At 40.9% G+C, this 15578-nt stretch overlaps 1 protein-coding gene across 1 annotated transcript in view; it reads right to left on the bottom strand.

Annotated features, from left to right (window-relative positions):
• The window catches only part of LOC307030058 (neural-cadherin-like), a 597902-nt gene that overhangs the window by 103151 nt on the left and 479173 nt on the right, over positions 1 to 15578 (bottom strand). Inside the window, 2 exon segments of the mRNA XM_079666281.1 lie at positions 1887 to 2014; positions 6409 to 6536. Of these exon segments, the coding sequence (XP_079522407.1) occupies positions 1887 to 2014; positions 6409 to 6536 (256 nt within the window).

The following is a 15578-nucleotide window of genomic DNA, read 5'->3' as shown; positions in this document are numbered from 1 at the left end:
TAATTATTGATGCATTAAAGTGTAATGAGAGCTATTACTCTATTACATTTTCCCCCTTTTGCTTGACCCTATAACTGTAATAAAGCCCCGATAAAAAGCACATGGATTAACACAAACTCTCTGATGCAGTGTTGGGGTTAGGGTTATTGGTGTACACATGTTAGTGTTAGGGTTAGTTGTGTGTACCTGTCAGTGTTGGGTGTTGGGGTTAGTTGTGAGTACCTGTCAGTGTTGGGTGTTAGGGTTAGTTGTGAGTACCTGTTTGTGTTGGGTGTTAGGGTTAGTTGTGTGTACCTGTTTGTGTTGGGTGTTAGGGTTAGTTTTGAGTACCTGTCAGTGTTGGGTGTTAGGGTTAGTTGTGTGTACCTGTCAGTGTTGGGTGTTAGGGTTAGTTTTGAGTACCTGTCAGTGTTGGGTGTTAGGGTTACTTAAGCAATAGCTCACGACAGGCCGTGGTATATGCTCATTATATCACAGCTAAGGGGCGTGGTTCGGCCCGACGCGAAGCGGAGGGTCGACAACCCCTTTAGCTGTGATATAATGAGCATATATCACGGCCTGAAGTGAGCTATTGCTTTTATAAAACGGTTACCAAGTGTGGCAATATGAAAGAAAAATACACACTCTAATTTAAATAGTTTTTATTAGTAAATAATGATGTTCAAAATAAAATAGTCCCTCCGTTGCCTTCTGCACAAAACATAGTGCAAGGTGGTTGCTATGCAACAACACTAACAGCAAGCGAACATATTAGACAGAGAGCGTTGATCCATTATTTGGCTGTTTATTTACATGAATGTGTATGTTGCTGTTTATTGTGCAGCCACTGAAAAACTGTCCAGCATCAGTATCATGGCTTACGTGGTCACTTGTATAGGTTGAGGTTGTTCGAGGCTGTTGCTTGGCGTGGCGAGAATATTGCTCCACTTTCTCCGGTCCCCGAGATTGGGCTTCCAGTAGCTCTGGAGAGAGCTTTCGCACCTGTGGCCACTAACGGTCATAATTTCTCTGCTTTGTTTCAAGACCCGCATCAGAAAGCTTTTGAATGGTGCTACTTTTCCAGTTGGTCTACCTGCTCTTCACGTAGCTCTGCATGTCGTAGTTTAGGTGCTTTTTTTTCTGGAGATAGGAACTGCTCAATCCACTCCTACATACTATAGTAAGACCCCCCCGGAGGTCGAAGTTAATCTTAAATGTTTCCATTTTATGCTTTGTAAGTTTGTTTCGTAACGGAATAAATTTAAATATATTTATAAAACTGACAAGTCAAATCAAGCAATCTGATTGGTCGATAGCGTTTTTGCGGACCTCTTTGATTACAGATTTGAAAACATCGTTGCTTGCTTTAAAAGTAGCACAATTAATTATGTTAAACCTTCAAAAGTATCTAGATATCCCTGCCCTAATGCCAAAGGAACTGTACACTGAATATGTTTTGCCGTTTGATGTCTATGTCTGGACCGCTGCGTCAAAAAGGAGAGCTTCTGCCCAGCTTCTGCCCCGTTACTTCTCCGCTGCTTTCTTGTTCCAGTATGAAAAATTGCTTTTCAGCCCAACGGTATACTGTTTTTCTCAGACGCGGAGGGATACTGACTTGTTGTGAAAAGTAACTTACAATTCTACCCGTGGTATACGCTCAGTATATCACGGCTAAGAACCAATCAGATTGCTTGATTTGACTTGTCCGTTTTATAATTGTGTGTACCTGTTTGTGTTGGGTGTTAGGGTTAGTTGTGAGTACCTGTCAGTGTTGGGTGTTAGGGTTAGTTGTGAGTACCTGTCAGTGTTGGGTGTTAGGGTTAGTTGTGTGTACCTGTCAGTGTTGGGTGTTAGGGTTAGTTGTGAGTACCTTTCAGTGTTGGGTGTTAGGGCATAGTTGTGTGTACCTGTCAGTGTTGGGGGTTATGCCGGTCACTTCACAGGAGGAGTGGTCCTCAGTGGTCAACCAGCTGCCCAGCCCCTCCATCTCCATCACCGCGGCGCCAGAACAACGATCCAGGGTGAATCGCACTTCCTGAAAAAAGCACACAAACAAAGCACATGCAGTATAAAACTAATGCACAGAGAAACCAAATATGTTTCCTCTGCATTATTGTATTGCTATTGCTGTCAAGTGCGCTTTTAGCATTAAAGTGGGAGCCGCCTCGGATCACACAAAGGGTATCACGTAATTGAATTACAATCTACCAGAATAGATTGTTAGAACTGCAAATGTTGTATATATTGAATGTTTTTATTCACGTTTCTGATAAAAGTTTTCATGTTGTCAAAGTCCAAAGAGACCCGGTCCTATTGTTAAAGGCTGATTCAATGAGTTCCATCAGCCTCATTGCTGTGGAGACAGTAGGGGACTGCTACGCCTAGTAGGTTTTTATCATCTATTCACACGGCTGATCGTGAATACAATAAGGCGAAAGTCGGGTGACATCGTATGAAGACTCCTTAATGGCGGTAGGTTGAAGAACACGACATTCCAGTTGTTTGCATCCTGTCCAAAACCTAAAATATTGTTTTATTCGGGTTAACAACGTTAAGTTTCACTTTCACTCAAGAAACGCAGCTAGGCTATGTCTGAAAAGAGAATGCAGTCCAAGGGATCATCTTAGCCATGTCACCCACCCTCTCCATGACCAATGTTCAGGTACCTTCAGGGGAGGACTCATTCTACCAAGATGCACCACAAAGCGCTTCCTTCCTTCCTGTCGCCATCAGATGTTTAACTGCTCGTCAATATGCTGGGACCTTTTCAAATTGAATGGACATTTAACTTCAACTTATTTTCTTTATGTCTTATTTTATCTTTTTATTTTACATTCTTTCTTCTTATGTTATAATACATACATACATTTGAATTAATCTTTTATTGTATTTATTCTTAATCGGAAAAACTGTCATGAAAAGCAATTCCCACTGGGATTATGAAAACATTTCTTATTCTGTTCTAATTTCATTCAACAATGATATTTTCTTTAACCTAACCTAGTAGTTTTGTAACCTATACACTGTATTTGTTCCGTTTTAGTCCGTTTTAAAATGTGTTGGTTGTTTTAAAATGCCACCTTCACTTTAACAATGTATTAGTTACAGTGTGGCCCATCTGGCACATTAGAATAGTGGTGATAAGACCTATTTAAGAGGCTAACAACATTTAAATGTGTTGCCAAAGAAGAAGTTGGATTTACAACGTACATGGTCATTAATCAATGTATGACATTGTTGACATTATTTATACTCTACATAATGCTACATGGACATGATTCTTTAACATATTGGGGCAAGAACATTTGTGTGAACGCCAGCTGTTCAAGGGAAGGTGCACGAGATCTGATCATTACCATAATTGAATACCTCTGCCAAAGTGTCCCGTGAGATGGGAGGCAGGGGGTTACGACAGTAAAAGGAAATAAAGACTGACATGAGGATATTTTACAGAGGGCCATGTTACACTGTCAGGACAACTGAGGATGTTCCCCTGGAGGTGACTTTAGACCCTGAAACAGCTGTCGGGCTATTTTCCTAACAGCTACTGAACTAGATAATGTGCCATGCCAAAACATGTAAAAAAAACATAAAAAGATTGACATTACTTGCAGGTTTATTTTTATTAATTACTTTTATCAGTTGAAATGACATGCATGATTTACCTGATGCTTTTAATTTAGCTTTAAAACCAGCATCAACAGGAGGCAAATATGTCAGGAAACAGCAGCTAAATACAATACATACCTGCTGTGCGAGCTAATTGCTCAGTAGCGTCAATTAGCTTGATGATGACACATCAACTGTGGTTGTTTACTAGATAGATACTTAACATAATGTTTACAACAATATGCTTATCGCTGAGGTCCTTCTCAATACTGAGCAAATGTGCTCTGTTTTTATGCATGTGTCAATGTAGAACTGCACATATTGTTAATATGTAACAAAGAGGAACATAACTGGTGTGTTGTGTCACTGTGTGGTACTGAACAGTTAAGTAATGGACGCAAATTACAAGCACATTTCAGTGACTAATGGCAGGGCACGGTTCCTGATGGAGTTATTAAAATTAGAATGGCACTCAGAGAGCACAGAGCTCCGCCAAGGCCAACGGTGCATTCACGTGCCTCCATGAAAAAGGCTTTTATTTTGACAGAGTACTTCAACTCGAGTGGTCCTTATCCATGTCGGGGTGAGTTTCCAGTAAGGTTCAGACAGTCCGGCTGCTTTTAAGCTCAGAGTGAGAACATGAGGCTTGAAGCTAGCTGGGTTACATTAAAATAGGATCACTGACAGTCTCCTTGATATTTAAAAAGTATAAGGCAGTGGTTAGGCAGCGAAGAGCTCCGACCGGGCGGTCCTCGGTGAAGTGAAGATTAGCTTAATTTCACTCTGATTAAATTCCCTTGAAATTATCCTAAGTAGAGAATGTCAAAAGGGGGTCATTGCAATAATTCATGCCACACCCACCGCTATTGTCTCCCTCTGTACTTTAAAGTGCAGACGGTCGTGAAATACTAAATCACCAACTTACATGTTCTCCATTTGGGTCCCTAAACGACATATTGAATAGGCTTGCATTGGGCTCATAAGGGTGATAGTTGTGATGGGAAATAATTGAGTTTTGAAATGTGACATGTCTGTCAAACAATTATACCTCCATGGCTGGGAAGCTCAGCAGCTAAAAATGTAGCAGCACTTTCCCCTCGCCACTGGTTTAAAGTTACTTTTAACAGTCAACATGTATTTGGTCTATCAACTAAGATTTAGGGCAGTCATAACATTCCCCTCTGACTTCCATTATATGCGAAGGAAGGGGCAAAAAAAACATTAGTTTCCGGTGGCTAAGCTAATTTGCATGTTTTGCTTCTCGCACAGTTCTACTTTGGACAACTTTCAGGCAAATATCGCCTCAGCATGCATGACCGTGGCCAGTGGTGCTAATACAACTGTGCACGGCAGAGGGCCAACACTAGTTCACATAATTGGATTGCAAGAGTTTGCTTGTGTGAAACCGAACCACAGCAGCAACTTGTTTCTTGCATCTGATTCAGTAAAGAAAAAAGAGAAACTTTCAATCAGGTCTGGACAAGGTACAGATGGTGAGGTTCTAAACAACCTCACTGCTTGTTTTGAAATATATCATCAGTGGACAATTGGAATAATAATCATGCTATTCATTTGATTTTCACCTGGGAGGGAGTCTTTGCTCTGAATGACAGATTGAGAGCGATTGTACCAAACCAACAATGATTAGAAGTTACACTGCCACTTTGTTTTAGTTTTCTTTAGCAGTGGAGAGTGGCATATAAAGCAGGAGTCACATTCCTACTTTTACTATTCCTCCCTTTTCTAACCTAAGGCCTCTAACAAAGTGGCATATTGCATGGATTCATTTTATATTGAATGCATAGCAATAACAGCACTTAACAACTGATAAAATGTACAATTACCTTAAATATTGAACGTAATAACTGCAGGAAGATTGTGTTAAAAGCATTTTGATGATTTTTTTGCAGATATAATTTAAGAAATATTGCGTTATTTATTTTGTTACCTAATACAATTAACTTTCTGTTGATTTTGATTTACCAAAACATATACACTTGATAGACTTCTTTGAAAATTCTTGCGCTTGTCAATTTGATTAGGTCTTTGGTTGTTTCAACTGCCTCTAAGTTTCCGCAGGACAGGGCTGTTGAGCAAACAGGGTAATGCTATGGATGCATTTGAATTATCGTGCAACCTTAGTGGAGAGTTTTTCACTAGGGAATTTGTGAAGGTTAGCATTTGTCCCCTTGAAGGCTTCAATAGGATTAAATAAGTTGCATCTGGATGGCAAATCTGTTGAATTAAACGCAAAGTGAGATGTAGGATGTTGCCATATATCTACTGTAATGTTTGGTAATTCTTCAACGATAGATTTCGTGCCCTGCACAAGAGGTTGGTTTGTCATTGGTTGAGGTGATGATGGAGTCGAGCATTATGAGTGCCGTTCTCAGAGCCGTAGATAGAATCTCTGCTCGATGGTTTTAGCAAACAAATTGAGTTTCATTACGTCTGACACCATGTCCGTTATTTTGCATGCTGCCCAGGCTTTGGCTTTCCGATAGAGAATCTTTAGCGAAGTCCAAGATGTATGATCCTAGGGATTTAAAACCATTAATCAATTTTTTTAATAGATGGTGCGGTTGGTGCTGTTTGATATTAACTCAGTTTTCAATGTTTTTGAGTAGAGCCATCCTACATTAGTTTAAATTGCCTCAATGCAAGAAAACATTTCTTGATATTAGTGGTCAAATAAGTGTGTAAAAGTAAAAGAAAGAAAAAAATAGACGTTCATCTGCCGGTATAGCTCAGTTTGAATATACTTGTTAGCTAAGTGGCTAAATAAATAGCAATTTGTGTGAAATGGGTGAAGCGTCCAACCTTGCTGTTGCTGCGGACATCCAGCCGATGCCACCGCCTGTCTGCCACGTTCACGTTGCCTGGCAACTGTAGCACCACTGTGCCAGAGCCGTGGTTGATTTTCAAGGTGGGGGTCCCATCTATTAGCTCTAGATGGGGAGAGAGAAAGAGAAAGACAGGGGGGATTGTTGAGGGGTGAGATTACTTTGAAACCATCATTGAGTTTTGAGAGGCGTCATCAACAGCATGGGACTGAAGCTGTTCTCGTCTCAAACAAACAACATTGATGGACTGATACATGACAAAGAATGAAGTAGTGCGTAAAGTGTAATACCATTGAGTGCACATAGACAGTGGGGTATATAAATATATAAATAGTCAGATATTATCTCTGGATATTAGCTGTAATGAGGATTATTGCACAGGGCTTGTTCTTTTTTTCCTCACATCTCATAGACGTTAACAAACAGCAGACAAAAGTTATTACATTTTATTTTCTGACTTACTCAAATGGGAAATTAAAAGTTAATGAAGTGGTTAAGACTGCTTGTGTGCTCTGCACCATATGTAAGGAATTATGGGAACCGACCAGCGTTGGCAATCCATCATCGTGCATGCTGATGTTCAAAAGTTCATGGAGACACTGAACACTAACGGCTAGATTCCACCGGGTCCGTCTGCGGCACGTTACGGCCGCGCCGTCCGCAAGGATCGCGGCCACTCTAGTCAATGTGTGCTATTCCACGTTACGGCTCAGAAGCGTCCCAGAAGGGTCTCGCCGCTGGGCTCCGCTCGAAATAGGATTGAAGTCTATTTTTCGACTCGACGCAGCCGTAAGGTAATGTCGGCATGCAGGCAGGAAGTGGAACAGTCAGAGCATATATAGGATATATACACGCACACAAACTAATTTTGCAGACCCTATCCCTCCGTAGTCTTTCAAGTAGGAGGAGAAATGCCAGCGTTCTCTCCTGTGTCAATTATATACAGTATTTCGAATAATTATGATGATGAATGCATTTTTTTACCACTAAAATACAGCAACACATCTTTGATTCATGTCGTTTATAACTGGGATATTACAATTGTTATGAACTTTGTCTGTACAAAGTAGCCTGTCCAGGAAATATGCCCAAATCAACAAAAACTGCGAGCCGGCAGGCAAGACGCTCCACTTCTGAAACGCGCCCGGTAGGGTATGACGCCAGAGGAAGCCTGACCAAAAGCGCGGCGCAGCCGTAATGCGCCGCAGACGGACCTGGTGGAATCTAGGGGTAAGCATCTTTGTGTCTCTATACTGTGGTGCTGCAGTGACTTCACCCTACATTGGCTTGTATTTATAGACTAACGGCTCCTACGCACGGCGGCGTGCGTTGTCGCTTGCCGGCGGGGGGGGCTGAAACTCGACCAACAACCAATCACATGAATCTCCCGCCCCAGACACACAAACACGCGGTTTGATTGGCTAGAGCTTGTACTGGCATATGATTAGATTGGCTGACGCCTCCATCGAGGCGTCAAAAGTAGAACATTGCTCTACTTTTGCAGCGAGCACCGCGAGAGAAGCTACGCTTTGCTCCCACAATGCAGTTCGGCGAATCGTGAAGTCACCCCATTCAAAGTGAATGGGCAGAAGCATTGAAGCGGCAACGGACGCTGCCGTGTGTAGGGGCCATAACAGAGACAGCTGTCAAAATGTCACTCTCTGGACTCCTTCACTGGTTTCCTTGGAGTGTTTAAAATTTCTCCTGGGTCTGTTTTTATCAGTTCGAAAGGATACAACTTGTATTTCTCTTACCGATTTTATCATTCTCTGAAAGAGGTAATGTACCGTAATTTTCGGACTATAAGCCGCGCTTTTTTCCCATTTTTCGACCCTGCGGCTTATATAACGGTGCGGCTAATCTATGGATTTTTACAGCTAACGGCCACTAGGGGACCTCTTAAATCTATGGATTTTACAGGTTACAGTCCACCACCTTTAACTCTATGGGCTCTATGGCCGGTCCGCGCCCCCCAGGGGGGGCGCAACAGCGGTAATTAAAGTTCCAAAGTCTCAAAAATGCTACAACTACTGTCACAAACTGGATGAATGTGAAGTATTTTGTTAAAGGAGGATGAAAGCGTAGTTAAAGAGCACTATTGGAGTGACTTTGATGGTTATTGGACTCAGGATTCATTCATTTGGATTCCTGTATGAAGAAATTAAAGGACGACGCAAGTGGAAACAATTTACAAAGGGATTAAACTGTTTAAAACACATGCTCAAAGTAAGCCGGATTTTGCCGATGTGTTTATGTGGATTCAAAAGTCGTAAATAATCTACAAAATGGAGGACATCAATCTGATCGGAGCAACTGTGACAAATAATCCAACTGAAACCGGCATGGACAATGACTATGTTTTAAAAATGCGCTTATCCAGACAAGCCTGGTTTGGACACTTTATGGGCAGAAGAAACATTTCTATTAAAGAAAGAATTATACATTGCTGTCTTTTTATGCCTTTAATAGCTACTAACTTGAATTTTTATTCTAATTAATTAATCAATTATTTTGTATATGTTATTGTAATGTAGAGACAAGGCTTTTAGTGACAATCATGTATTGCGTTACAGTTATATATATACAAAAAAAAAAAAAAGTTAAAAAAAAAAAGTCTAAATATGGTATTTGGCCTCAAATCATCCGAGGTCAGGTTGGGAACCACTGGTCTAAAGGATACGTTTCAGGCAGGGGTGGAGTGTGTGGAAGAGACCTTTGGGATTAGCCTATAAAACACACAACAGGAAAGGGAAACCCCCTAAAAGCACAATAAGGCCTCTTTATAAATGGCTCCACCTTCTCACGTCCACACTTCCTGTGTTAGTGAGGACTACAACATTTACTAATTTACTCTCTCAACAAAATGGACTGATGTACAGTATTTCCATTTGATTCAGGAAAAAAAAAAAACTTTGAAGGCAATAAGTGTACAAAAAAAGTTGGAATTATGCTGTATTGAAATCCTGGCTTATGTCAAGACTGGGTTTGTCTCTGTTGGGAGTATTTAATTAAAAAACAATAAAAGGAACAATGAGTTTTTGCACATGAACTGTGACGGCCTAATTTCCCCTACTGCCACCCTGAAGCTACACTCCTACACACTAACTGTGGAAATTAGGGATTTAGGTTCCAACAGAGTTATGTTTCATTTGGAGAACTACCATTTGGCACTCTCCTGGTCAAATCCTAGTCCCATGGTTTGTCCCAGAATTATAATTAACACTGAGACAAAGCTCCTGTGTGAATTTTGCTAGCTTGCACACTGCGACATTTGTCTCCGTGCTTGAGTCAGTAGAAGTCGGAAGTGGTAAGAAGCTGACAAGATTCAAAATGCCCTCTCTCCGCTCTTCACTCCGCTGTGAGTCTGACTTCAGCGGAGCTTTCGTCATCCCTCTCGTTGCGTCTCTCGCAATGTCAGTCTGTCTATCAGCCCCCTTTCATCTCCTGTCTCTCCCCCTTACCTCCTGTCTTGCTGCACTCTTTCATTACATTCTTCACTGTAACTGACATTTCTACATTGTGCTGCTGTCAAATAAAAGCTTTCCACTGACATTTTTGCTTTTTACAGTCCCTTTGTGAACTCACCATTTTCAATCAGATGTATTGAGATCCATAGAGTTTTTAATGTTTGTTGGTCATAATGTTATCATCACAAATGTTATCAGCCAATGATATGGCTGTGGTTATCGCCACCATTCTAATGTGTACCCACATCGCTGAATTTCCCCCTTCTCTGTTGTCTTGCAAGAAAGACACAACCATGTAGTCACTCTAAGAACTACAGTGATGTTAAAGAATATATGTGTATATAATCTTATATCAAGTTCTATTGAACTCAACTTCAGCACTGTGTCATTTGGAACCATTGATTAATTTAAACGAAAGTTCAAGAGCATCTTAAAAAACGCCAGCTGAGAGCCTACGTGATAGTACCACTTATATAACCACTTCAACCGTTTCAATTCTGGGAAATCATGAGACATTCTGTGAAAGAAAATTAATAAGAGTCCATGACAGGAAATAATGTCAGGTTATGTAACATCTGTGACTATATAAGAGAAGTATCAATTGATATGATCAGATCTATTGTAATAAAGCACATATAATTCATTGAATGTAACGTAATTAAGGTTAAGGCAACAAAAGTACTTGGTGAGGTTATGTAAAAAAAGTGGTTTGGGTTAAAATAGCTAGATTTGCATAGTGAAGGTAATATTTAATTGTAAACAAGGACAACTTATACCCTGTGCTTTTAGTTTCTCACATTTATACTATAATAATAATAATAATAATAATAATAATAGATTTAATTTGTTAGCGCTTTTACAGGTGCTCAAAGACGCTTTACAGATAATAGTGAAGAGAAAAGAAAAGAGAAGAAAGGAACAACAAATAAATATATAGTTAAAGTTAAAGTCAAATAATACAAAAACAATCACACATTAAAAGCCAGATTGAAGAGGTGAGTTTTTGTGAGTTTTTTGAAGGTGGTGAGGTCGGTGCAGCCTCTGATGGGTTGGTGGAGTGAGTTCCAGAGGGAGGGGGCAGCGACGGAGAAGGCTCTGTCCCCCCAGGTCCGGTGATTGGTGCGGGTGGGGATGGATAGGAGGTTGGCTTCTGATGAGCGGAGGCAGCGGGAAGGGGTGTGGTGGTGCAGAAGGTCTGTGAGGTAGGGGGGGGGGCCTGGTTGTTGAGGGCTTTGTAAGTAATGAGGAGTACTTTGAAGTGGATTCTTTGACGGACGGGGAGCCAGTGGAGGTTCTGGAGGATGGGAGTGATGTGGTCTCGGGAGCGGGTGTGGGTGAGGAGGCGGGCAGCAGAGTTCTGGATATGTTGGAGTTTATTGAGGAGGTTGGATGGTATGCCATAGAGCAGGGGTTCCCAAAGTGTGAGGCGCGCCTCCCCTCGGGGGCGCCAGAGAGCTTCAAGGGAGGCGCAGCCGCCAGAAAAAAATAAAGAGAATCAGTGAAATCTAGCTTGTTAACTTCAGCTAAATGTATGCGAGCGGCAATATATGGACAGATTTTTAGTGAAGTTACCTAAAGTGAGAGAGGAGACAGCGTCTGTCAGAAAACGGAGGAAGTATGACAATAATTATTTGAAGCTAGGATTTTCATGGACCGGTCCTGATGACACTCCACGGCCACAGTGTGTTATCTGCAACGAGGTGCTAGCTAATGACAGTATGAGAGCATGTAAACTCCGGCGTCATATTGAGACGAAACACCCATGTTTGGTGACCAAGCCACAGGACTTTTTTGACCGGAAGCTCAAGGAATTGCAGTCACAGAAAAATGTCATTGACACATTTAGCACTGTGAATACAAAGGCAACCGAAGCATCATACCGAGTGGCGTTACGGATAGCTAAGGCAGGTAAACCTCACAACATTGGTGAAAAGTTACTCCTCCCTGCTGCTAAAGACATCTCCGTCTCAACTATTTCTCTCTGAGTGCAACGTATGAGGAAGCTGCCATCCTTAACCTCAACATGTTTAAAACATAAAGATAAAGAGGTTTAAAAAAGCTATTGTTTAATGTTTTAAGGAGGTGACGCTCAGCAAAAAGAGAAAGGTAGCGAAAACAGAGCATTTTATGACATTTTCTCTTACTGGACCTCTTTGAAATGCAATTGAATACCCCTGCATTATAGCAACAATAATAATAATAATAATAATAATAATAATAATAATAGCAATAATAATAGCAATAATAATTGGGAGGGGGGGGCGCGGCTGTGATTATGTTCTCTGAGGGGAGGCTCACCTTCCCACACTTTGGGAACCCCTGCCATAGAGGATGCTATTGCATTATTGCATCATATTACAATGATACCTGACCTCTGCCTTTCCTCCGTACATAATTACTACATCACTAAAGGTCTGTGTGGCCTTCTTGTATTCCTTGTGATCAACCATGTTATGAATAAAAAAAATGAATAGTTGGTTTAGCCATGACCCACATACACACTGCTCCTAGTACTAGGATGGGTACAAAGCAGAGAACAAATTGCAATGTGGGTGTGCTGTGAGCATGAACATGTGTGACCAATAAAGATGGTTACATCTTCCAATTCTATCTATCTTCTACATGGAGCTGATAACCACCAATAATACCCATTTATGAAGCAAAATGGGTCGATGGTTTCATGTCATGAATATCTTCACCTTGAGCTAGAAGAAATTAGGTGTTGACTACATGCAATGCTGCTCTTCTTTAATTACCTTGTCAAGGCTGTGATGAGTGCACCATACTTCATTATACTGCCACTTGTATAAGTAAGACTAAGTAAAAGACAACTCTAAAAGCCAAAGCCATGGCAATGCCATTTTTCAAGCTGCACATAGTTCAAGTTTGCTGTTAGCCTTCCTCTAAACCCATTTACCTGCAGGTTCACTTCAGCTTTATAATGGATTTATCCAATTCATTTGAATATATTGGTCGAAGCCAGACAATTGCCCCAAAGGGTCAATTCAACATATCTTTTCAATCCAAAGCCTCCATACTGATTTATAAATTGTTGCCTTTAGGTTATACCACCCAAATATTGGTAACCATTCCCTACTCATATTTATTTTTCCATCTGGGACCCATCACCTTTTTATTTATTCCACATCTCAAACATCTTTGTCATTTAACATTCTTCAGGCTTCACCCTCTCCAAATAGGGGAATTTCCCACTTTCTTGAATCCAAACGTATGCTAACACTATCACGCCTAATACTCTTCTGTTATCTGTATCCAAAGCATCTTGCATACACAACAATACTGTAGACATGCATACAGGAGCCATTTTGTAGTTAAAGGTTCCCTTTTATGCTAATTTTCAGGATTTGTATTTTGTGCCTCTACTGTGACATATTTGCATGCTTTAATGTTCAAAAAGGTATTTTTTCATACTGCCTGTGCTGCAGCACCTCTTTTCACCCTCTGTCTAAAACCAGAGCCCAGTCTGCGCTGATTGGTCAGCTGGCCGGCACAACTTGGAGATGTCCCGCCGTACAATTTGTTGGAGTGCTAGCCTATTGAAGAGCAAGTGTTACATACTGATGTCAGTATGTCACTATCGAAGGAACTTTGGTATTCTAGCCTCTGCAGACCATTTACATGTACAACAACCTATATAACATACTACAAGAAAGGGAAAAACCTCCAAAAGCACAATAGGGTATCTTTAAGTATCTTGCCTACTTTGACATATTCACTGCAGGGAATGGGTTGAACCCGTCTGATTGGTGGATGCCTATTTACCCCCTGAGCACAGTTTCAACAATATGTCGAAGATGGCAGTACAAGAAGAACCAATAAACTGGCACAAAATATATATTTCCCACATTAATGCATACATGAATGTGTGTACTTGGAGGGACAAAAGTGTGCTAGGTGTAGGCAATGTGCGAAACCAGTTGAAAGGTAGATTGACCCAAACGATCGAGTGGCAGGGCTAAGGATCCTTCTGGTAAAGACTGACGTGACATTTTCCTCAGAGGTGAAGACAGGCTTCAGTGGCCTCGAGGGAGAGGAGTGGAGAATGAAGAAGGGAGAAGCCAGATGAAAAAATAAAGCAAGGGGGGAGTGAAGCAGAGCTGTAAGAGTCAGAAGTAAGGCAAGGAGAAAAAAAAACCGAGCGGAGGCTTAAAGAGGAAAGATTAGGAGCCAGTGTGATTGAGCACAAAGCTGGGATGAAGGCCATGTTACGAGATGACAGATGAAAGGTGGGATGACGGACTGGAAGGTACATACATGAGAAATGAACAAGAAGATGATGAGTAGAGAAGAACAAGGCAGATCAAAGAGAGGACACAGAGAACATTTACTGTATGTAGAAAAGACATGAAGAATCTGAGTTCATGCTATCTGCATCCATCTACAGTAAGCTTGTTAAAGGATCAAGATTCAAGTGTTTCCGTTGAATTATCTTAGAATTGTATCATTAACAACTCATTTTATTCGTCCCATTTCCATATAAGAAAATGATGTATAACTGGAGCTTTGCAGCCTGCTGGATACATTCAAACATATACAAATACTAGCTTTTTGGAAAGAAAACCATCTAATATAGAACGTAAAGTAGGCATTAACGAAGGCTTAGCAATATTTAATATTTAACAAATGACCCGAATAATTTCAGGGAAATCTAAGGCTCCCATCCAATGCCATGGAAAGAGAGAAGAACAGACATTGAATGTATCGCTGTTGTCATGTGACTAGTTTTATGCAATGGCAACGCTACATAGTGCTATGTTAATTTTAACAGCAATGTCTGTTCTTCCCTCCAACCTTCTATTGTTATGCTCCTGCCTTTCCATGGTTGTGATATTGGTCTAATCACATTGTAAACATTGGTGTAAAAACTGTTTAATGTGTTTAATAACAGTGTTATACCAGGATGGATGTAGTATGTGTAGTAAGGGTGTAACAATAACATGATGTATCATGGCTGTGATACCAGTGCAACATGGGTTGAACATGGGAGATCTTGGGAGATATAAAGTGTTGTTTGGAAAATATAGGTCTTATTTTTTATTAAATGTTTTATTGTGTCATTTTTAGACTATAAAATAACAATAGCAAATATGTACGTGCTTGCCTAAGAGAATGGATAAATCACCAGCATGATTTGTAGAGATGTGTTTTGCTGTGAAAGAGAACTATTGAACATCCTACAGCGTTATAGCAATATTAAAACCTGCAGGTCATTGTTCCTGCAGCATTATGACTGTTGAACTTGTCTTTTGTTGCTTCAGTGAAGATAAATGGAAGTGTAGTGAGTGAAAGAGCTTCACAGAGACAGACCAACGGAAATGGATGAAAGAAAGGCTTGCTCTTTGGACAGTTTAGCTGGGAGTGCAGGAGGCTGGCCGGCCAAATGGGAACATCTTCATAGGGACGCGCCTTTTAAATTCAGGGTGTACAAGGGTTAGGACAAGACTTTGCTCTTAAAGGGCACATCCACACCACCAGGCTTCTTTTCTGCCACTCATACGTAATTCATTTCCTCTACTCTGAGACAGACGAGAGGGAGGGAGAGTAAAAGTGCATGCTCGAGAGCTTGAACTCCAACAGAGTTGGGGTGTTCTTAAATATGAAAAATGTCCTCCTCCTCTGACGGCCTGAGGATAGGAGTCAAACTGAGAGCATATGGACT

Source organism: Notothenia rossii, assembly GCF_949606895.1.
Source record: "Notothenia rossii genome assembly, chromosome: 2".
NCBI lineage: Eukaryota > Metazoa > Chordata > Actinopteri > Perciformes > Nototheniidae > Notothenia > Notothenia rossii.
The sequence above is the reverse complement of the archived record's forward strand: the minus strand, read 5'-3'. Positions and strand labels throughout refer to the sequence as shown.